Here is a 24069-nt window from a genome sequence, read left to right as displayed (position 1 = left end):
CAGTCCCAGTTGAATGTCCACTTCTGAAGCCAGATTGGTTGCTGTCAAGGAGGTTGTTCTGTGTGAGAAATGCAGAGACTTGGTTGAACACAGCTCATTCAAGTGTTTTTGCAATGAAAGGAAGAAGGGAAACTGGTATGTAGTTCTCTAAAAGAGATGGGTTGAGGTTGGGGTTTCTTAAGTGGAGTTATACGGGCCTGTCTAAATGATGAGGGAAAAACACCAGTTCAGAGGGATGTGTTAATGATGTGAGTGAGTGCAGGTACAACTGCAGGAGAAATGGCTTGAAGGAGATGAGATGGAATAGGATCAAGCGGGCAAGTAGTAGGGTGATTAGAAAGGATAAGTTTTGGGACTTCTGCCTCAGAGAGCGAAGAGAAGGATGTAAATGAGTGTATGTTTGTTGGTGATATGACCTTGACTGATTGTGGTGTGGAAAATTGTGCACTGATGTTTTTAATTTTATTAATGAAAAACGTGGCAAAGTCATCAGCTATTTACTGAAGTAAGAATATACTTTACATTGGTTTTTCCTCTTTTCAGTCATCTTTTTTTTTAAGTGTTGAAAATTAGTCTTTCATGTTAAATTTAATCAACTTCATTTTAAACTACCATATTAGTAGGTTTATACGCTGTTTAATAGCTACAGAGTCGAGAATAATTCACTGGATAATGTTAATTCACTGAATACTATTCTCTTGAATATTGGAATATAAACGAACAAAACATTGTATTTTATTGCATTGCTCATCTGGAATGTTATATCAAAATTATTAACAATGTTTTTGTCCTTCTAGATTATGAAATGCCTGCTGACAGCATGGTTTATCTATGCAGTTACACAGAACTACAGTATACTCCAACTGCAATCGCTTGCCGTGATAATAAATTATTAATTTCCAAAGAGTTGTATTTATTTAGATGTTTATTAGCAAAATAATGGTTATATATTAAATGTTAATACAACATTATTAGTCATTATTAATACAACATACAACATTATTTTAGCTTAAGTATTTGTATCCGTGGGGCTCTGTTTCACCCCGTGCTGGGGTGCCTCTTTCCTCATGTGTGGGGTAAAAGGCCCCTCTTGCCACCTCATACATTTATAGGATTTTTAAACAAAACAAATAACTTGAATTATTTATTTTCACACAAAATCAGTTGCTCCGTTAAAGGGTTAGTTCATCGAAAAATCAATATTATGTCATTAATAACTCACCCTCATGTTGTTCCAAACCCGTGAGACCTCCGTTTATGCGTTTTCCTTTTAGTCTAATGGTTTTCTATGGGAGGAAAATGCTTAACACGTAATTAAACACATTGCATTCTTATTCTGGACTCATCTGCCTGTCAGTGAATAGAATGCTTTATTATTAATTTGTTTACTGAATTTGGTCTTTTAAAAACACTTGTTTTAATGCATTAAGCCACATTAAACGTAGAATGTCCCGAATCATTCCAGCTGATTGAAAAGAATCGGCTCAATGGTCACAAAATGTATATCGGAGAAGATACCAATTTAATATAAATAGATGATACTTTATAAAGTTTATCTCAGTATTTGACAGTGGCTGTGAGACTGCACTAAAATAAGAGCACAATTATCATGAAATTGTGTTTGTTACTAAAGCAAAGGTTTACAGGTATGTCCTTTCAGAATCATCACTGGCCGATTTAAATAAAAGTTTATCGATTTCTTCACTTTCAAATAACGAGGAGCAGCATATTTTCCTGAAATAAAGGGGAGAAAAAGTATATGTTTTGCAATGTAGTAAAGAAAATTAAAAGTTTCATAAAAATTGAATTGGCAGACACATTAGAATATTGCAGTGTCATTTATCAACTGCATGACGGATAATTATATGTAAGAAGTAATTGTCTTGTCATGCTATATAAATTAAAACAGTAATGATACACCCCTTTCATTTTCCTTTCTCATACTCTGATGATATGAAATAATCATATTTTCTAAAATTATTTAATTCATAATTCATTCTTTGTTACCGTTTACGCTGCTGGAAGGAACACGGAGCCGAAGGATAAACGAAACAAGGCTTTATTATCCAACATAGGCATTCTCCAAACATGGATCACAGAGGAAGACACAGGTAAGTAGCAAGTGAGTGGTTAGTAAGTAGTAAGTAGACCCGACAACACTGAACTCAAAGGACAAGGATTAAGTAGATGGGATAATGGGGAAACAAAGGTGGATGGCATGACTAAATTAACAGGGACATGGAACACATGGGGAGATGAAGAGACACACCTGGAAACTAATCAAACCAAACACGGAAGACAGAAACTGGGTCACAGGGGCAAAAACACACAAACTGAGTCCAGATATGTAACATTACTCCCCCCTCCCGGTAGGTGCGTCCTCGCACCGTAGAAACAACAGAGGGAGGCGTGGGTGGGAACTTGGGAGGAGGTTCCGGTGGAGGACGGACTCCCAGGAGGGGGCCAGCAGACAGGGACCACGGAGGGAGGAGCCAGGGAGGAGACGACGGAGGGAGGAGACAGGAGGGATCTGGAGCAGGAAGCACCCAGCAGGGCCCAGGCCACAGCCATAACGGCACAAGGTGGGGCCGACGGTGGAAGGAGCCATGGAGGAGGAATGGTCGCCGACTCCAGGGACTCGACCCACAGCAACGGAGCAGGTGGAGGAGGAGCCCGAGGCGGAGATGGAGAGCCGAAGAGCCAGGGTGACGGGGAGGCGCCGGAGGTCCTAGGCGGAACATATGGCTCTGGTGACTGACGCGGCGATGTGGATCCGGAAGGCCGCGGTGAGGCCAGAGTGACAGAGGACTGAGGTGTAGCCGAGGGGATGAAGGAGCCTGACGGAGCCGGAGGGACGGAGGGATGAGGCGAAGCCGGAGGAGTGGAATCCTGAGGCATAGGATGGACGACGCCAGACCAAGGCGGAGCCGGAGGGATGAGGGAGCCAGGGCTTAACGGAGCCCGTCCTGGGCTTAACGGGGGATCATGAGCCCGTCCTGGGCTTAACGGGGGATCAGGAGCCCGTCCTGGGCTTAACGGGGGATCAGGAGCCCGTCCTGGGCTTAACGGGGGATCAGGAGCCCGTCCTGGGCTTAACGGGGGATCAGGAGCCCGTCCTGGGCTTAACTGGGGATCAGGAGCCCGTCCTGGGCTTAACGGGGGATCAGGAGCCCTTCCAGGGCTTAACGGGGGATCAGGAGCCCGTCCAGGGCTTAACTGGGGATCAGGAGCCCGTCCTGGGCTTAACTGGGGATCAGGAGCCCGTCCTGGGCTTAACTGGGGATCAGGAGCCCGTCCTGGGCTTAACTGGGGATCACAGTCTGTACGATCCTCCACCTCATTTTGACCCAATTGGCGCTCCACATTTTGCTCCCGCGTGGTGGGCAGTGTCGCCGGCTCTCGCACCTGGTCTGACGGGTTGCTCTCTGGCTCTCCGTCATCGGTGGGCTCGGGCTTATGCCCCTTACCGTGGGGAGATTGTAGGCTGGGCTCTGGGTCCAGAGTGGACCTGGCGAGATCCTCCATTGGGCTGACAGTGAGAGGTGACCCATTTCTCACCAGAGTCCACTCTATAAATGCAGCAAAATCCTCCCAAGGACCATCTTCGGGCGACAACGCTCTGCACTTGGAGTTCAGGCTGGTGTGATAAAACGAGCAGAGCGCGTGGTCCGGGTAGCTGGTGGCATTAGCTAGCAAGAGAAACCGTTTGGTATGGTCCTCTAGAGAAAGTCCCTCCTGCTCCAGCAGGAGGAGGAGGAATTCGGGGCTATAGAGGGGATCCATCGACATAACAAAAAGAAAAACTGGAAAAAAAACTGAAAACAAAACGGAGGGGAAAACACGCAGTTTTTTAAACTTTTTCAGGTCGGGTCTTCTGTTACCGTTTACGCTGCTGGAAGGAACACGGAGCCGAAGGATAAACGAAACAAGGCTTTATTATCCAACATAGGCATTCTCCAAACATGGATCACAGAGGAAGACACAAGTAAGTAGCAAGTGAGTGGTTAGTAAGTAGTAAGTAGACCCGACAACACTGAACTCAAAGGACAAGGATTAAGTAGATGGGATAATGGGGAAACACAGGTGGATGGCATGACTAAATTAACAGGGACATGGAACACATTGGGAGATGAAGAGACACCCCTGGAAACTAATCAAACCAAACACGGAAGACAGAAACTGGATCACAGGGGCAAAAACACACAAACTGAGTCCAGATATGTAACATTCTTCTATCTGAAGACCTAATCGTCTTACTGTGGATAATCAACCCAATTAATTTACTATATTCGTATGTTAGCCTAAAGATCAGCTTAATTTAACAAAACAATCATTTCAGGGACATGGCGAGTTACAGGCTAATGTTTTTTTTTTCTTTTGTGCATTATGAAGGCTTTATAAAACTGTACAGCGTTTTTAGCTTTTTAAACAGCATTCTCCGTCCTACACCAACTTCGCACACATTTCCTATCATGTAAGTCTAAGAAAGACGATTGAACCAATCAGAGTAGGTATGGGGCGGGGCTGCATGTGCAACCCCGGCCCCGGTGCAGCTGCAGCCGGGTGCTTCTCACAGAAACGCCACACTCACGCCACGCAGCCAGTGTGTCACCGGCCTTAGAATCGGCTGCAGGGTGGGATTTGCGCTGAACGCGGAGACTTCCGCCACTTAATATGTTCGTTTGGAAACACGAAAATGTATATGTTCTGCATACAAAATATTGCATTCGGTCATTCGGTACACACGTGCACCGTACCGAAAGCCCTGTACCAAAACGGTCCGGTACGAATACACGTAGCTTTACACCCCTAGTTTCCACACATTGCAATTCCTTGGTGTGTGTGTGCGTGTGAGTGTGTGTGTGTGTGTGTGTGTGTGTGCGTGTGGTATTATGTGGTATAAAGGGGGTCTTAGCCTCCTGGTTTGATCCATTGACTTTCTTCTGCCTTTCAAAAGCTTGAGCCTGGGGACAGGGGCCCATTTAGGCAAAACCAGTGCAGGCCAAGGGGGTGTCATTATGAGCCAGTAGAAAGATAAACTGAATGAATGAAGGAGCCCATAAACCCTTTCACCTGTCCAGCCTTTACTTGCCTCCTTAAACGGAATACATGGTTTAGTTTTATTGAAGCTTACTCTTGTGCTTTCGTGCTAAGGTTATTGAGCAGCTCGTGCTTTGATCTACAGAGAGATTTACTTGGTTTTGAGGTGATCCTATGCATCATGCTGATGACATTAGCAATAATGCATGTTTCAGGATTGTCATTCCTACATGAGGGACATATTTTCAGATTTTCCAGTCATTGTGTTATTATTAAACACATACTTGAAGTAATCATAGTTCACCAAAAAAAGAAAATGCTGTCATCATTTTCTCAACCTCATCTTGTTCCACAATAAATCCCATAAATCTTTTAACCTGGTTTAATCCAAGTCTTGTGAAGAGATCCGATGGCTTTATATGATGTACTGAATTAATTTAGGCTTTTAGTCACTTGTAAACACACACATGTAACGCATCACATATACAGTAGTACTTATGGATCACTTTTACTGTTGGAAATTTTAAGGATCTTCTAGGTTTTGGTTACCTGGACTTTCAGCAGAGGGATAGAAACCTTATAGGTTTCATTAAAATATCTTAATTTGTGCTTTGAAGATTAACCAAAGTCCTGTACCGTAACACACCTAAGTTTTGTTCTGTTGTTGTTTTGCTTGTTTGATATTGAAGATTTTGAGTTGTCCAAATGTTGTAAACAGAATGTCTCTTTTTTTCAGGCTGCTGTGAACGGTGACATGTCGGTGGGAGAGGGATTGTTAGAGAGCGACAGCGGTCTGGAGATGACCAATGAGAACAGCCCGCTCACTGCGGCAGAGCCACCTTCACCCTTCTGCCCCAAACAGAACGGAGGCGCAGCCTCACCCGCAGGTACACAGACTACTACTACCACATTATCACTGGTACTACTGTTATCAACCTAATTCCTGTTAAATTGAAATGTGTTTTTACATGGGAATGCTAGATATTCTGACGATTATGACAGGAATTTAAATATTGGATATAACTTTACAATTCTATCACACTAGTCTTATTTTAACACAAATATGGTCATACTTTTGGAGCACTGTGTTATTATATTTATCTTGGTGCAATGCCTTAGCTTTTTTGCTTGTATTTTTAATGGAAATCAAAAATGTTACATACAGTATTTTCCTTATTAAGGAGCAACATTTGCTGTCTGGAATTTATTTTTCATTTATGTCACATACTGTATTATATTACTGTTACAAATACTACATATACATTCAATACAGTTGAATAAATAAAATAAAATGAAATGATCACTGGTGTTTACATTTCATAACCAGGTAGTCTTTGGATAAAGTATTATGCAGTTTATCTAAGTGTCTGAAATTGCTTATACCTTGTCATGAGCTCTCTAATTCTTTCAGATGAGAGTGAAAACAGCATCAGAAGAAAGAGATCTCGTAAGCGCTCTGACACAGAGGAAGACAGCGCCTGGGATTCCTCCTACAGTGAGGTAAGAATTTACGTACTACACATCTGATCTTATCGCACACTGACAGAACGATTCACATTCTGAAGTTCATTTTGCTGCTGTTTCCAGACACATAGCTGAAACAGGACAAAACATAGTGGCTGTACTACAGGAAATATGTTTTTTTTTTAAACCAATGGCAGTGTTGTAAAAATAACGCAACAAAATTAGTGGTGTAATCATATATCCGTCCATTCACTCATGTCATAAACAAACACGAAACCTGTCTGAACAGATGCAGGAAAACACAGAAACCTGAGTTTGGTATCACTTTTGTGGTCCTCTGTGCATTATCAGCGTAATGAAATAAGACATGAAGAAGATCACATTGTGCAGCATTCCTGCCCCCCCTTTAAACAAACACTCACATATGTGCTAACTGGAAAACTGTGTGCATGTGTATGCATGTCTATGTGTTTGTTATCTTTCCATCAACACATTTCACCGTTCAAGTTGATAAGGGCTATTCATTCTCTACTGCAAAGACTACTTGCAATCAGATAAATCATGATAAGCAGAACTGACTATTTTATATCTGTTCTGTAGTGCTTATGCTGATCTGTGGTTTTACTCTGTATTGATGAAAAAAAGCTAAATGTAGAAGATATGAGTCAGATTATAGGCATTTATACAGTTTACAGACTGAACAGGTGCTGTACTGTGTGTAGCAGGTTGCCTTTAAAAGTTTTGATAAATGATAAAATATATGGAGTTAGTTTGTGAAATATTGAGTAAGTTGAATTGAGCTCATTACTTGATTATTTCTGTCTATAAAATTGTAACTATGCAGCAGATAACATCAAAATTTAGAAAGTAATTTATCATAATAAATAATCATTATTCAATTAATTTCAGCAATTTGATAATATCATATCATATATCATATTCACTTTACAGTAAGGTTTCAGTTGTTAACATTAGTTAACATGAACTAACAATGAACAATACTTCTACTACATTTATTAATCTTAGCTAAAGGTAACATTAATACATGTTTTACATCTTTTAACATTTCTTAATGCTCTATGAACTGACACGAATATGAACATTTATTCAGCAACATTAATAAAGTAACATCAGTTAGTTTATTTTAGTTAATACATTAGCTGATGTTAACAATGAGACCTTAATGTAAAGTGTTTGCATTTATAATTTATATATATATATATATATATACATAATATAAATTTTACATCTAAAATATAAACCCATGGATGTGGATTATTTTATTTATTATTTTATGTGGATTATTTTATGTTTTTTTTTTTTTTTTTTCCTGAGGTGTACTTGTATTGTTAGTATGATTTTTACATTTAAAATGTAGAAATAAAAGGCATTTTTATATCATAATTTCCCCCCCTGGCTTGAATGCTCTGTTTAAAGGGGCGTGTCTGCTGTGAGACTCCGAGTAAAGGACAAATGTTGTGATTGGCTGACATCTTTTCATTTGAAATACGTATTACATGTGGAACCCCACTCAAATACTTCTACTAGTTTTTTTTTTTTTACTATTACAGCTGTCGAGATTAACAAATCTTGTAAGTGTTGATCATAGCATTATTTTTTTGATCTTTCCCCATCACATGAATCGCTGCAGTGATGAGCATTGAGTAGACAGAGTCTGTTTATCACGTTAATGCAGTGATCTCGTCATTGCAACGCGTTTTCTCTCACAAAATGCTTTCACCACAACTTATTAATGTTAAAAAAACCTCATAAAGTGACATTTTCATGTCATGGGACCTTTAAAACTAAATCCCTTGATTTAACTGTGATAATGGACTGAATGCAAAATACATGTTTTGTTTTGTAGACTGATATTATGATTAAAAATTATATATTTGAATTAATTGTAAATTGAAGTTCATGTTAAAATGAATAACTTTAATTTCTGGAAAAAAATAAAGGATTAACTTCTGTAAATAAAGATGTCATCAAATAAGGAGCGTTTTCAGCATCATTTAAACATCAAAAATAAGATACCCTACAATAATATAATTAAATATAGGCTACAATTTATTATGCTCTATGTATTTCATACATGAAGAAAATGAGGTTGAATCCCAGGGGCTCTAAAAGAATGTCTCTAAAAGTCGACTGATTTAATGCAGCCAAGGAAAACATGAAAAATGGAAAAATACATTGAAGGAAAAGAAAGCGGAAAATAACACAGGTAAGACAAATAAATTAATCTTACCCATTAACATGTCATAATGTTGGTCAAGAAATGTTACTTTAGGACTTTAATTTAGTTATTAAACTTGTGAAGCAGTCAGTCTAGTTTACATCCTTTAGTAAACTGATTTACTCTTTAAAGAAGATATAACAAACATGATTAATCTAGCCATTTTAAATAAAAAAAGATGTTTTGTTATCTCTTTTAGAGCAAGGCGCCACCATCTTGCAATACCACAGCGTGTGATGTCATGTTTTGCGCCGTTGACCAGTGAAGAAATATAAGCTTTTCTTTACTTTTTGAACACACTTGTTTTGGAATTGAAGAAGACCAACTTAAAAAGACTGTTGAGCCCGTAATAATTATGCATTTGAGCCAAAATGGCGAAGGGACTGAGTAGTACAACCATTACCTCTTTTCCCAAAGTTGCCATCCACCGCCAGCGATTTTTATGATTTTCACAAAAATTTTGATGGCCTACAGTATATTTCGCTGTATAAATATTTGAATTTGCAATACACCAAAATAAAGATCACAGCCCTCTACTTTTAAACAACAACAACAAAAAAATCTGTTTTATTCTCGCTTAAAGCATTCTATTTTTATCAACACTTTAATATAGGTAGGTTTCATAAAAATGTATAATTTTGAGCAAAAAGGTGAGAAAATCTAATTTTTATCAAAAACTACATCTGGATAATATTACGTACCATTATCAAAGCATAAATCCAGTAAATCGCATCAACACAGCCATATACCACTTCCTGGATCATCATTTTACTCAATAACATTATGCAGTTTTCATATATTTGTTTTCTATTTCTGAGGATCGCATTATTTATCATATGCATCTGTTTACATAAGAGATCACTAGTCTTTCTGTCCTTTTTTTTTAGGAGGTTTTGTACTTGTTCAGACGATGTGTAATAGCGTCCCTAAGTGTATAACAGTGAAAACACGGAAAGCCATAAAAATTCGTCAATGGCGGTTAAGCATTGTCTTCTAAATGACTAGATAACTCATCATTGGCGGGGAAAGAGTTAATGGGTGGAAGAAGACGTGAACCCGCTGGTTTGGTGTGAAGAGCAGATCGGAAACAATACGTCAGCCAATTATGTCAGCCATTCTGACATTATTTTGTGTGCATCTGTTTAAGAAGACAAGAAAGAGAACTCAAATAGGTAGTCGCACATGTTGTCTGAGCTACAAAAGCTACTTAGTTTGAAAGGTCTACTGTATCAATAAAGATGCCACATAAATGCTATATAAAGTATTTTTTGTTTACATCACGTTGCACCTTGCATTATGAAAACAATGTTTGGGATACCATGATCAAAACTAAAGTGATTTAGACAGCTTGGCGTTCGTTATTCATGCAATTATGGTGAAATTAAACCAAGCACATTTGTGTATTCAAAAAGTAAAGAAATACTTGTATTACTTCTGTGGCCAACGGAGTGAACCAACCCCCGTGACATTGCACGCTGTGGTACTGCAAGATGCCGACCCCTTGCTCCAAAAGCGATAACAAAACATCCTTTTTTTTCTTTAAAATGGTTACATTAATTGTGTCTGTTGTATATTTAATATGTATTAATTAAAGTGGAAGTCACTTTACTAAAAGTAAACTTGCCTGACTGCTTCAATTCTCCCTTTAAGCATCTGAAGGCCAAATAACAACAACAAAAGTGTAATATAATATAGCCATGTTGGAAGATACGAGCAAGTGATGAGTAAATGCACCTGATTGAGTGACGTCATTCTTTAAAGCACGCAGCATGTATCCATGGCCATGCTCAGCTTCGTAGAGACGGTTAACTGTCCTCCCAGTGATTTCCTCGGACATGGCCTTGGGTTTTCTACATTTGCTGAAGCTGTTGTCCATTGTGTACAGCTGCTGACTGTTATGTAAACACTTTTTGAAGCTAGCATGTAAAGCTAAAATAATTAATGTATCTAATATCAACAAATATTAAACTTAAATATTGAACGTACATATGGTAAATACACACTGAAAGGCATATGTGCGCTAGATTTCGGACCTTTGTCTAAATCCAAATTGTCTTTTCAAATCTTTTTTAAATGTACAAACAATACTTCTAGACATTTATAATCATAACACTCCTTAATGTTTATTTTGTTGTTTTAGGTCAGAAGCCAACGGGAAGAATTGCCAACGGTCAAACCCCACAGCTGATAACCCCAAATAAACACACGGAAAGAGCGCCCAACCTTTCAATTGTTTAAATAAAATAAGCTTATTTTTCTCCTAACAACGTGTCTGTTGTCTTTGGTTAACCTAAAAGTAAAATAAAATGATATTCAGAGGACTTATAGCAAAAGTCCCCTAAATGTCCCGAATGGTGGCTGGATATCCTGTGAATGTCCCCTTGAATGTCTGGAGGTTGTCTTCGCCATTTCTGGGGACCTTTTTTTTGTTAACTGGGATTATTTGCTCTACATATGCATCAGCTTACTGTCATGGCATTATGGTTTCAGGAAAAGGCTGACGTTGGGTCCAGTTGTGAGACAGGTCTGCGGCAAAGGCCTCGTCCAAGGACAATTTTCCAGGCAGGACTGACAGCTCACAGTAAACCCTGCAACAGAGAGAGGGTACCTAGCAAACAGGATCAGAACAACCTGGTAATGCTCAAATTCGCACACACTAAGCCTCTTTATTCCTTAAGCGAATTTCTGTCCGTCAGACACAGTGAAATCAAGGCTGATGTATAGAGATCCCCCTCGCAGCAGATTAAAGCTGCCATGCCACTGTCAGCTCCTCACACATAACTCAACACCTTTAAGTCGAGCTGTCTATCACTGTGTCTTTATGTTGTCAGACAGTCTAAAGTTGCCTGTACCGCAGCCAATCAAAACTGTGGTAGGGGAAATCACCCCTTCCCCTTTTTCGATATATTTTTCTATAGCTGTTTTGTCTGTGTTGTGCAAAATGAGAAAAGACAAAGTGTGTATTGCATTATGGTTGGGAAAGACATTTTCAATATCAATATCAAATATATAAATCTTAGTTAGTTAGGGATGGTCTAGTTGGTAGGGACCTGACTGAGCCGGAGTGCGTTTTCCAGAACCATTGTTAACCATTGTTAGCCGACTATGATCACGAGTTCAGTCATTATCAACAAACCTTCAGAAACAGCTTCACAAATTCTCTCAACCTATGGTTAGAAGCATAGTGTCTCGTTAGTATGGCACGTTGACTTAAAATATCATGTGCTTATGCAAAATAAGCAAGCTAACATGCAGTCTGTAACTTTTATTATATATTCCATATATACAGGAATTTCATTCTACTGCATGTACAGTAGGTAGACAGCCTAACTGGGCTTTACCGCCGCGTGGTAAAATCATTCGCGAAACTACCGCCAGGTGGTGCAAATGGACGGATTGCAAAATGAATGTAATTGTAAGATGAAATAAAAGGAAGAAGTAAAACAACAATAACATTATGATATAACATTTTAACATCTTTAAGAAATGTTCAAACATTTACAGTGAGTTAATTTTAAAATGTAAGATAGTCTTAGGCTACAGTCTACTCATCAAAAATTAAAAGAAGACCTTTACACAAAAGATCATATGCATACTATTGTTATTAAACAGTAAATAAATATAAGGCCCATGTATGTATGTATATATATATATATATATATATATATACGGATAAAAAGCTAAATGTTTTCATTTCATTTTCAATTCGGTTCATTCTTGGTTTTAAAAAAATCTTCAGGTTCCATATGCAGAGTGAAATCGGAACGGTCTAGCATTTAATAATACAAATTCAATAATTATTATTAACTCTGTTTTTATTCTTGATTTTTTCAAACCACTAACACTTTGCATTTTTGAATTATGCCTTATGTGTGACCAAAAATGTAGTATTTTCTGTTTCAGCTGTTTGATCGCGCTGGTGTCTCGTGCACATATTCACTGGAAACGGCAGTCGTTCACCAGACATTCAGTGTTAGCAGCGGTCCACTTACTCCACATATTGTTAATAATGATTTTTTTTCCATCGATACTGAAACACGCGTGAACAACAAAGCCTATTTTACCTCATGAATAATACTTAAGCTTCAAATGGGCAACATCACGAATATGGAAACGGATTTCTCCCGAGTGAGAGAATGAGAAAGCCCAACCTTACCTTATGCTTAGCTTTAAATTATTATTATTATTTTTTTTGTTTATAGCTAAGCCTATATTATTATATACTGCAATTATATTTATCCATTAGAATTCTATATTTTTAATTCTTGTTTTGTTCTGATATATTTGTTCAATTTAAAGGATTTGTTGTAAATTGAAGGGAATTAAATATATCCTGTTTGTACATGATAACATTATTAGGCCAACCGTTATTATTTCTAAATGTAATAAAATGCAATTTATACATGAATTATATATAAAAAAAAATGCAGCAAATGAAAAAAGGCGATTAATCCGTTAAAATTTGTTACTCTTGGTTAACAGTAATTATAAGTATTATATACTTCAGAGCAGAGCCTGCATGGGCCTAATCTAGGCTATTTTTTTTTCTTTGCATCTGAAAATGACTTCATTCATCACATTCACTTCACGCGCTCTGGCGCAGATCCCCCTCTCGCGTTGCTCAGCTGTGGACGATTTAAAAGTAGTTTAATAGTATTTAAATTCAAGTTTAAAAATAGGTTTTAACTGCTAAATACCAACAACCATACTGCATGTGAATAAATAAAATGCATACTTTTCTTAACATTTCATTATTTATAAAATGCATAACATTTCTGGTGTTTGGATTTGTACTTCAATATAATGAGCTCAAAGTTTAAGAATAGCCCTAGACTGGTTCTCTCTCTCTCTTTCTCTCTCTCTATTTAACAGTATTAGCTCAATAAAATACGTCTTCCTTCAAGTAGAATGAATGTTTCCTGCTTGCTAAATGTTGGGCTCATGATCAATAAGTTGTATTCGCCTCAATCTGATTTAGTAAAGTCAAACCGCAGACAGTGAAGCTGCTTCAGTTAGCGTAGTCCCGCGCGCTGTGAGGCGGGAACAGAGGATTCCGCTTGGTCTTAAAGCCTTCCGCAAACATCCACGATAACAAATAACAATGATTTTCGTAAAATGATTAATTATTAATTGATGATTTGATATTATCATTATGGTCTTGTGAAAATAATAATATGGGCTGCGAGAATATAATGAATACAAAGAGTAGTGCTGCTGAGTGCAGGCATGTTTCAGCCCAGTAACACACCGTTCCTCAGAGCCAAAACACAGACCGAATTCTGTTCAGCTGGAGGGGGTTGGGTTTTTGGGGGTAGTTATGTATGGCTTGTGGAGGTCGAGATAAAGGTGTGAATCTCTTGTTCTTTCATATGGACAGTGTATGAGGCTTTCAAAGTTGCTGAACCAGTTTCTAAAGGACTGTTGTTTTGGTTATAGGCTAAAAAATGGTCTGTCCAAGATTTTTCTAGTTCTAGTTCTTGTTCATTTGTTATATTCAACTAATCAGAGGTTTATATTAAATTTACATAATCAAATCTTAATATATTCCGTGCTCAAGCACATGCATTAAGTTTGCCACAAAGTACATGCAGAAGTAGCCTAATAATTGTGAAAAATTAGAAATTTTAATTATTTATTAATAAACAAATGTTTTCTTTTCTGCTGCAAGATGAAATTCACAGTGCTGGCTCTCTCCGACAGAGAAATGCAACATTCACAGATTGTTGAATGTTGAATATTAATGTGCCCTGTTATTATTGCTCATTAATAATTTTTGCACAGATACTTGCATATGAATATTAATTCACATTTTGCATTACAACGTAAATTATTTTTTACATGCAATTATCCAAAATGAAACCAAACAAGATTTGTAATGAAGATAAAATAAATAAGAATAAAAGCTGCACATCTACCATCACACGTGCAGTGCAAATCTTGCACATATTTTACACACCTGCATTTAAATGCAGCTGGATTTTTTTTTTTCATTAAATAATATGAAAGCAAGTAGGGCTGGGTGATAAATCCATCCATCCATCCATCATCTTCCGCTTATCCGGGGCCGGGTCGCGGGGGCAACAGTTTAAGCAGAGATGCCCAGACTTCCCTCTCCCTAGCCACTTCTTCCAGCTCTTCCAGGGGGACCCCCAGGCGTTCCCAGGCCAGCCGGGAGACATAGTCCCTCCAGCGTGTCCTAGGTCTTCCCCGGGGCCTCCTCCCGGTGAGACATGCCTGGAACACCTCCCTGGGAAGGCGTCCAGGAGGCATCCGAAATAGATGCCCGAGCCACCTCAACTGGCTCCTCTCGATGTGGAGGAGCAACGGCTCTACTCTGAGCTCCTCCCGAGTGACCAAGCTTCTCACCCTATCTCTAAGGGAGCGCCCAGCCACCCGACGGTGAAAGCTCATTTCGGCCGCCTGTATCCGGGATCTTGTCCTTTCGGTCATGACCCACAGCTCATGACCATAGGTGAGAGTAGGAACGTAGATTGACCGGTAAATCGAGAGCTTTGCCTTACAGCTCAGCTCCTTCTTCACCACGACAGACCGGTACAGCGACCGCATTACTGCAGAAGCTGCACCGGTCCATCTGTCAATCTCACGTTCCATCCTTCCCTCACTCGTGAACAAGACCCCAAGATACCTGAACTCCTCCACTTGAGGCAGGAACTCTCCACCAACCTGAATTGGGCAATCCACCCTTTTCCGACTGAGAACCATGGCCTCGGACTTGGAGGTGCTGATTCTCATCCCAGCCGCTTCACACTCGGCTGCAAACCGTCCCAGTGCACGCTGAAGGAGATATTGAGTCCGAGTGGACCATGTTCTCCACCTCCATTGTCGCTGGGTAATAAATCGATTTTATCAATTAACTTGAATTTGTAATTTACATCGGTTTGTTTGAATGAAAATCGGTTTTCTTTTTAACATCCATCGACACACCACTCAGTTCTCCCGTAGTTCAGAGTGGCTCAACCCTCCACCACGAGTCTGACAGAGACACGCCGCCGAGCAAAGGATGAGCTGAGCGGTGTGATTCTGACTTGAGCCGGGCCGAGCGGGATGTTAAAGGCTATATGAGTTTGTCTGTTTCTTTTACTGATTATTTTCGGGTTAACGCATGATTTAAACAGATAAAGCACATTCACACGCAATCGCTTTAGCAATAATGCATTCAAACAAATGTAATCTTACAGTGCTACTACATTATCAGTAGGCTATTTGATTTTGAAATCTTGAAGAAATTAATCGATCTGTTTAGATAAAATAACTGACAAAAATGTACTGTTATTTTCCTCACAAACAAAATTTGCACAGCTGATGGGCTAGTATTAACAAAAAATAAATAATAATAAAAAGAATATATAATAAAAAATAATAATAAAATAAAATAAAGTTCTTTCCAGCATTAAGGTAATAACATTACAGTTTTTTTATCATCTTGTCTCAGTTATAAGTTTATAACTATATTTAAACTTGTTTTGAAAAATTTCTTTGTCATTTGAATATTGATTTTAAAATCGATTTAAATCATAAATCTGATTTTTTTTTACTTTTTTTTTTTGTATAGGCTATCGCCCGGCACTAAAAGCAAGTAAAGAAGGCTCCCTTTAAAATCACTTATGTTGTCAGTTAATGAAGCTCTTTTTTACATCGTGTGCAATTTGTTGATTATAATGAGAGAACTTGAGTTTAATCATGAGGACGGTTTATTAATCCGTCCATTCTTGAGTTTCAAAGATTTAGCTAAATCGTGCAGGTTTAATTTATTCGTTTCTTGTTTTAGGCTAATTAGGCATAATTAATGTGAACGAAATTATACAGCGCTTCACGCTTAAACAATTTCTTAATCAGTTTACAGAAAAATATCTTTTTTCCAAGAAGTTATCTGTCAAAATAAAGGACAGGTAACGAATAACAAAAATGCATGTTGTTTTATTAAAGGAATTTTAAAATATAAATTAAAATATTGGCATAATATATGAAACTATTGACATTGCATATTGTAGCCTACCCCCCAAAATAGGCTACCACTTTTAATGCTTAGATGCAAAGTAAACCACAATTTCTTTTGAATAATATAACACACAATTCATGTAATATAAATAATACTGCACACCTTTTAAATGTATCAAATCTAAAATATGGTTTAATACCATGTAGCTTAGAGAAAATATAAGCACAGGTTCAGGCACAGGCTTGACATTTATCCTGCTTGAATTCGTTCTAATAAATGCACATAACTTCATAAGTACCAAACTTTCATCTGTGAATATTACATTTTAAATATATTAAATATTTTAACTATAGTCTTTTTCTTTCATTTTCCGTTGTTTGATAACTTGTGGTTAAAGCGCCACTCAGCGGTCAAAAGCTGCAAATGCACTTTACAGACGCCGCGGCGGCGGTACCCGCGGCGATAAAAAGGACCTCTAGGCTGTCTACTTAGTGTACGTAGTTTGACAAGTGAATGAAGGTGCTGTTTTTGAAGAGTTTCCATGTGCTCTAGTACGTCAGTAACCTTCAGGGACCCTGGAGTGACAAGTGATAAGAAGCAATCAAATAGATATCAAAAATAGCAAAGTGTGAACCAGCTTGGTTTTAGTGACAGATGTGAGACAGTTACAGGACTAGTTCATTTGTTATTCTACATCCTATATTTATTCTACAATACATTATGCTATGATAGTTAAGCAGCGAGGTATGGCATTGTACAAGAAAAACACCCCTGGAAGACCATCTTAGCCAAGGGTTCTGCTGGCAAAAACAGGTCATGACCAGCTAAAACCAGCTACCATATTCCACAGTGCAACTATTTTAGGTGAAATTCACCTTAAGCTGTATGGATATCTCTGTGGCATACCATCACTTACCACCCAAAATTATTTATAATAATATTTATATTATTATTAAATAAAAATTAAATTATTTGTTTCACAGTTATTTCACATAAAACGTGTTGACAGAAATGTAGTTGCATTGGAAGTCTGTGAGAGCAGCAGCCCCCCAGAATTAATTTTTTTAATTTTTAATTGTTTTTTATATATATATATATATATATATATATATATATATATATATATATATATATTAGGGGTGTAACAGTACATAATAAAATATAATGAAAAATATAAATAAATAACTATGATTACAGTGCAGCATTACCAATCCCAGCTTGTAGGCCTGCTCATATTTAAAATTTGCGCTGAACGCGGAGACTTCTGCCACTTAATTTGTTTGTGTGGAAACACGAATATGTACCTATGTTCCGCACACAAAATATTGCATCGGGCATTCGGTACACACGTGCACCGTACCGAAAGCCCTGTACCGAAACAGTCCGGTACGAATACACGTACTGTTACAGCCCCTAATATATATATATATTTTTTTTTTTTTCATGTTTCATGGGCTTGTTTTATTATTTGTGTTTTTATCTTTATGTTTTATTTTTCTTTGTGTGTTTTATTTTGGGGTTTATTTTGTTTACATTTGCCCCCTAAACTTTCATTGTAACTATCATTGAAACTTTTTAATTGGTATATATATTTTTTTTTTATAAAAATTTTTATTAAAATGTTTGATTTGTTTATGTTTTGTGTGTGTGTGTGTGTTTGTTATTTGTTGTGTTTTGATTTTATTGTTTCGTGTTTTGGGATTCGTTTTGTACGTTTGCCCCATAGGCTTTCATTGATAACTATCATTGTAACTATTTCGAATTATTTTTAATTATTTATTTTTTTTTGCTTTGATTTATTTGCATAGCTTTACTGTGACTTGTAATTGTGTGTGTTTGTAGGTATCTACTGTTCCTGAGGGTCCTGCACTAGAACTCATGGAACAGGACTCTAAAGACTCTGCACAGAGCAGCACCACATCCACCTCCACAACTGACACAGTCAGCCAACCTGAATACAAGGTAACAGGACATCTCTCTCTCTCACTTTCTCTCACACACACACACACACACAGACACCTATTCACCTATCCTATCATGTCGCGTTCCTCTTTATGTTCATACACAAACAACACAGGAGTACCTATATTTTTCCACCTGCCTTTGACATGTAACAGTAACCTCTTAGAATGACTTTTTGAATGTTTGAATGTGAAGATAACAGCCTTTGTTCTCATGGTGTATCCTCTCCTTTGCAAATCATTAAGACAGACAGCTGTGCATTTAGAGAGCACTTATGACCAAGACAAAGAGGCCTTGAATGGGGGTTTTGTGTGTTGTAGCATCTGGGTAAGTCACAGTTGACCACAGATTTATAAAAACTCACAGACACTCGCACAGGTGAGGAAACAACAGCGCTGCTGAAATGTTCCTGATTGATTGAGAGTCATGCTCAGACAAGCTCAGTGTCAGAGGTTTCACTTGTGTCTCAGTCCAGGCTCAATCCAGCTGTCTGAGTGCTACTGAGCATGTGATTGTCTTTTTCTGTGTAACAGAATCAAAGAAATCTATGCAGTGAAAATGTTAATTGTCCATCTTTATTAAAGGAATAGTTCACTCATAAATTAAAATCTACGAGTTCAAACCTGTATGATTTTTCTTTTTTTGTGGAACACAAAATAAATTATGTAGCAGTATGTCCAGTCTGAAAAGGAACAAAAAGAACCGAAAAGCACCATAAAACTAGTAATGAAAAAGCCACATTTTCAGATAGCTATGTTTAAGGAACAGAAATCTTCTAAGCTATTATTCACTGAAATTTGTGACGTCTTCCGGTTGAAACCTGATACAGGTATCAGTGAGGAGAAAATACGAACTCATTGTGAACTGTGTCTTATTTACATTTCTGCTCCTCAGGACAATAAAGGCTTTGGTATTGGAGAGTTAGTCTGGGGCAAAATAAAGGGCTTTTCTTGGTGGCCAGGGATGGTGGTGACCTGGAGAGCTACAGGGAAGAGGCAGGCCTCTCACGGGATGCGCTGGCTACAGTGGTTTGGCGATGGGAAATTCTCAGAGGTAACAAACAGAATGAAGGGGTTGTCAGAATACCAGAATACCGCAGTACTTGATACTAATAGCAGTAAAATTTTAACATCAATTTCAGTAGCAGTGTAAAAGCCAAAAACAATAAAGGCTTTTTATCATTACATTTAAATCGCCATAATTTACCATGGATTTACTGTAGTAACACTAACTGTACCATGGTATTGTGGCAGAAATGTGGGATACTCATGCAGAATTGTATTTTATTATTAATTTAGATAGATTTAGATTATATACATTGTATTAAAGGAATAGCCTAATGGCATATAATTACAGAATATTTTTGTGATTAAGCTGTAGCATTTATGTATTTACACTAAATGCATGGTTTAACTGTGGTTATCAATATCTAAGTGTATGTTACTATAAAAATACAATTGTTAATTGTCTAAAAACAGTCAGAATATTTATATTTTTACCATACATGTTACTATTTTTGTTAATGAACATAAATGCATTCTACATTCTGCATTCTAATTCTAATTCATATATATGTATATATATAATGCCACAAACATATTAATTACAAGGTCATGTTTTGAATTTCCATCATTCTTGCTCTGAACCCTGGTTACTTTCTGACCCTGGTGTTGTGTGTATATTGCAGGTGTCTGCTGACAAACTTGACTCCATCACAGCCTTCCCAAAGTTTTTCAACCAGTCATCCTACACTAAGCTGGCGTCCTACCGCAGAGCAATCTTCCAGGCCCTGGAGGTGAGAGCGTAGATGGTAGAGCATAGACATAGGTAGAGCATAGACATAGATCAGTCTATGATCATTATTTTATTAGAAACAATTGTTTTATACTTTGAGACAATTGATGCATATGGGACGGTTAGACACAACAACTTACAACATCTTTAGTACATTTAATAGAGGATAATAATACAAATTTGCACCTGCTATTCCAAAATCTTGGAGCACGGCTGTACTTGTACATTTTGATGTGTGTGAGTGTTTTTCTGTGTGATAAACGGGAAACTGGGCAAATACTCATCTGGAAAATCTGGAATTCCCAGAGGTTCCTTAATTATCTCTCTGTGAATCGTACCTCCTAACAAACCTAACAAAAGCATCCAAGTCCAGACATGCACCAGAACAACAGGACTGGCTGTACTTTACTCTCTCTCTCTCTCTCTCTCTCTCTCTCTCTCTCTCTCTGTTTTTGTACCCCCTCCTTTGCAGTCTATCCAGCATGATTAATATCTGTCTCCATTTCCACGAGAACAGTCTTACTGAATATATGTTATTTTAGACACTAGTTGATTATATATGAACTTGAGACGCTACCTGGATAGTTTGTTTTCTTACACTTACACTGACATACTGTTCTTCTACTATTGGTGTGCCCTCAGGTGGCTAGTGTACGAGCAGAGAAGACTTTTCCTCCAAGTGAGAAAGACAGTCTTGAAGAACAGATAAAGCCCATGCTCGACTGGGCTCATAACGGCTTTCTGCCCGAAGGTCAGGAGGGCCTGAAACCTAGAGAGAACACAGGTGAGCATACGTAATATGACCTTTCTCATACCTGAGATTACTACTTGAGTCAAATATCACACAGAAAAAGGCTTATGACAATAGGATGTTTATAGTGACCACAAATTAAATGCTTGAATATCATTGTATTGAGGTAGAAAATATAAATCCAAGTAGAATTTATTTTAACAAAATATAGCCCAAGATCCGACTCTACAATTTTTATTCAAAAGTAAGGCAACAATTGAGTCAATAAATAGTTTAGATGGACAATATTAAAATTCTGTACTATTTTCTTTATTCAGATTATAATAAAACACTAAAGCCTAAAACCAGACATGTATTTAGTCATCACAGCATTATAATGTACAGTATGAATAATGTATATTCATTCTGAGATTTACTAAAGAAAACATTTAACAGTATTACTCAATTTTTTTTTTGTCTTTTTAAAGATTAACTATGGGTGAACATTAGATGAAGGCAAAAGTAATTATAAACGTATATTGTGCATTGAGATTAAAAGCAAAAATGACTTAGAAAAGTAAAGTTAGCTTTGAGAAAAGCTCTAGCATCATTTGCTTGTAGATGCCACTTGGTTTGATATTTCGTTATAAATGCAATGACATTTAGACAAATACTCTTTGTATGGCCACTGAATACACAAACTATCAAAATAAAAGTTAAAAAAATCTAAATAAAAGGGTAACGTGCACCAACATGACACCTAAAAATAAAACCCCATAAAAACGTGCTTAAACCGTTAGAGTGGTTTCTGCTGGCAGAATTCCAAGAATTTCCAACTTGTTAAGTCATAGAAAGTATTAGCAACAGGAAAGTTATGTAACTTGTTGGTCAAGTTTTTCTCTAATTATCAAAGTGGGAATGTTATGAATTCATTTTTAGTCTCGCTGTAGTTGAGCTCAAAGACTGCGGCTTATCGAACAGGCAGTTTTTAAGCTTACATTAACAGTGTTATTAATATATGAGTGTTTTTTTATTCAATATCAACAGATATATCAACAGATAAAAAAAAACTCAAAATAAAAGGGTATCAAGAACAATCACAAAACATAATTTATATACATTAGAGGGTGACACGAGAGTGGATTTTCAAATCTCTCCCGTCCCACTCCCGCAAAAAAGAAAATCCCGCCCCGTCCGAATTCCACGGAAAAACTGGGGGAAAATCCCGTCCCGTTTTTGGGTCATACGGGTTCGGGTCTATATTTTAAATGATCTGCCGGGTCGGGTTCGAGTCTATTACCTCGGGTTCCGGGTCTGTTTAACATTGTGTGTAATATCCGTGCGATCGGAGTCATCGGACTCGGAGAACACCCGGCCGTGATCAAACACTGCTTGTGTTTTTTGTTACTTACAACTTGTAAAATTAGGGAAAGGAAAGTGTGAGCCAAAAAAAGGGATCTCTCTCGCTCTCTCTCTCTCTCTGCTGCTAGAAGCAGAGCGCGCAGACTCAGAGTTAATGCAAGTGCACGCATGGTGATAATGCTTGCAGATTTGACACACTAATATTTAATATATTTCAAATCAGCAACACAATCTGAGGTGAACTGTCACATGAATGTTTTCTATGATGCTCAAATTGCGTTAAACATATTTTAGGTTGATACAGCTAGCACGCATGTGCAGTCTCGTTCGCATTTCATGTTTCTATGGCAACCAGAGGGACACTTTGACCGCCAAACCGCGCTTTGCATTTTCTTCCATTTTTATAATAATATAAATGAACCGTTTAATCTTAAGTTTTATTGGTCAGATTCAGACTCGACGCAGAGCAGAGAGCACAGAGATGATAGCAAATAAATAACGTCAGCGGCGTTATAATAGTTCAAAAGGGCAAACAGTCTAAGTTATTATGTGAATTAACTCGAGTCAGAACGAACATGTGCACAGTTGCATTTGTCATCCATCACCGTGACATCAAGAGGACTTTTGAAGCTGAAATAATGAGTGGATTAAGCTTGGACTTGGAATATCGAGAGGAATAACATGGATAACTTTTCTTGTCGGAGGATTGTAATGCATCACAGGCAGGCAGGTACAAGGTAGAGAGACTACGGCTCCTTAAATTAGGTAAGACAAAAAGCTGTATTTTTGCAACAGGTTTATTGACTTGTAATAGCAATTTAAGGTGGAATATGTGATAATCGGGTCCAGTCGGGTCTGTGTCTTCCCGGCAGGTTTGGGTCCAGCTTTCAAATAATAGACGGGTCCGGGTCGGGTCCGGGTAGGCATTTCTCGGATCTACACGGGTCCGGGTCCAGCTTTTGAAATATTAGACGGGTCTGGGTCGGTTCTGTGTAGTACATTACGGGTCTCTTTCGGGTTTGGGCACAAATGTTTGGACCCGTGAAGACCTCTACACTGTGCCTCCATCTGTCCTGCTGTGAGCGAGCTGCTGTTCAGTTTCCTGACACACTTCAATAGCGCACATTTCTGTAGGTTAACATTAGATTGAGCGGCCATGTAAATCTCTTGTTACTATAACATCTTTTAGATGAAAAGCTTTATTTGAGGTCTATGAATGATAAGTGGGCTTTTGGATGTCCTGCCCGATGTAGGCTGTACTACCGCATAGACCAGCCGTTAACGGTCTGTCCGTCACGCGCAGGTCATTCACTTAACCAGCCACACCAAAGAAGACAGGAGCAGAGCATAAAGAGACAGGGCAAGTAGAATTGAGTTCAAAAGTCAAATATAAGCCTACAGTTTATAGTTTATTTCTTTACAAGGTAGGCTATATTTGTGTATAAAGTTGGGGATCAAAGTGTTATTACAACTCCGTGACCCACGGGAGTCCCGAAAAATAGTCTATATATCTATATA

At 38.0% G+C, this 24069-nt stretch overlaps 1 protein-coding gene across 1 annotated transcript in view; it reads left to right on the top strand.

The window, feature by feature from the left end:
- The window catches only part of LOC132129096 (DNA (cytosine-5)-methyltransferase 3B-like), a 66974-nt gene that overhangs the window by 27036 nt on the left and 15869 nt on the right, over positions 1-24069 (top strand). The window contains exons 3-9 of the mRNA XM_059540543.1: positions 5777-5927; positions 6452-6540; positions 11234-11377; positions 18546-18665; positions 19560-19718; positions 20353-20460; positions 21102-21243. Coding sequence (XP_059396526.1) covers positions 5777-5927; positions 6452-6540; positions 11234-11377; positions 18546-18665; positions 19560-19718; positions 20353-20460; positions 21102-21243 — 913 coding nt within the window. The remainder of the gene's footprint in view (positions 1-5776; positions 5928-6451; positions 6541-11233; positions 11378-18545; positions 18666-19559; positions 19719-20352; positions 20461-21101; positions 21244-24069) is intronic.

The sequence above is a fragment of the Carassius carassius genome, chromosome 46, assembly GCF_963082965.1.
Source record: "Carassius carassius chromosome 46, fCarCar2.1, whole genome shotgun sequence".
Classification (NCBI taxonomy): Eukaryota; Metazoa; Chordata; class Actinopteri; order Cypriniformes; family Cyprinidae; genus Carassius; species Carassius carassius.
The sequence above is the reverse complement of the archived record's forward strand: the minus strand, read 5'-3'. Positions and strand labels throughout refer to the sequence as shown.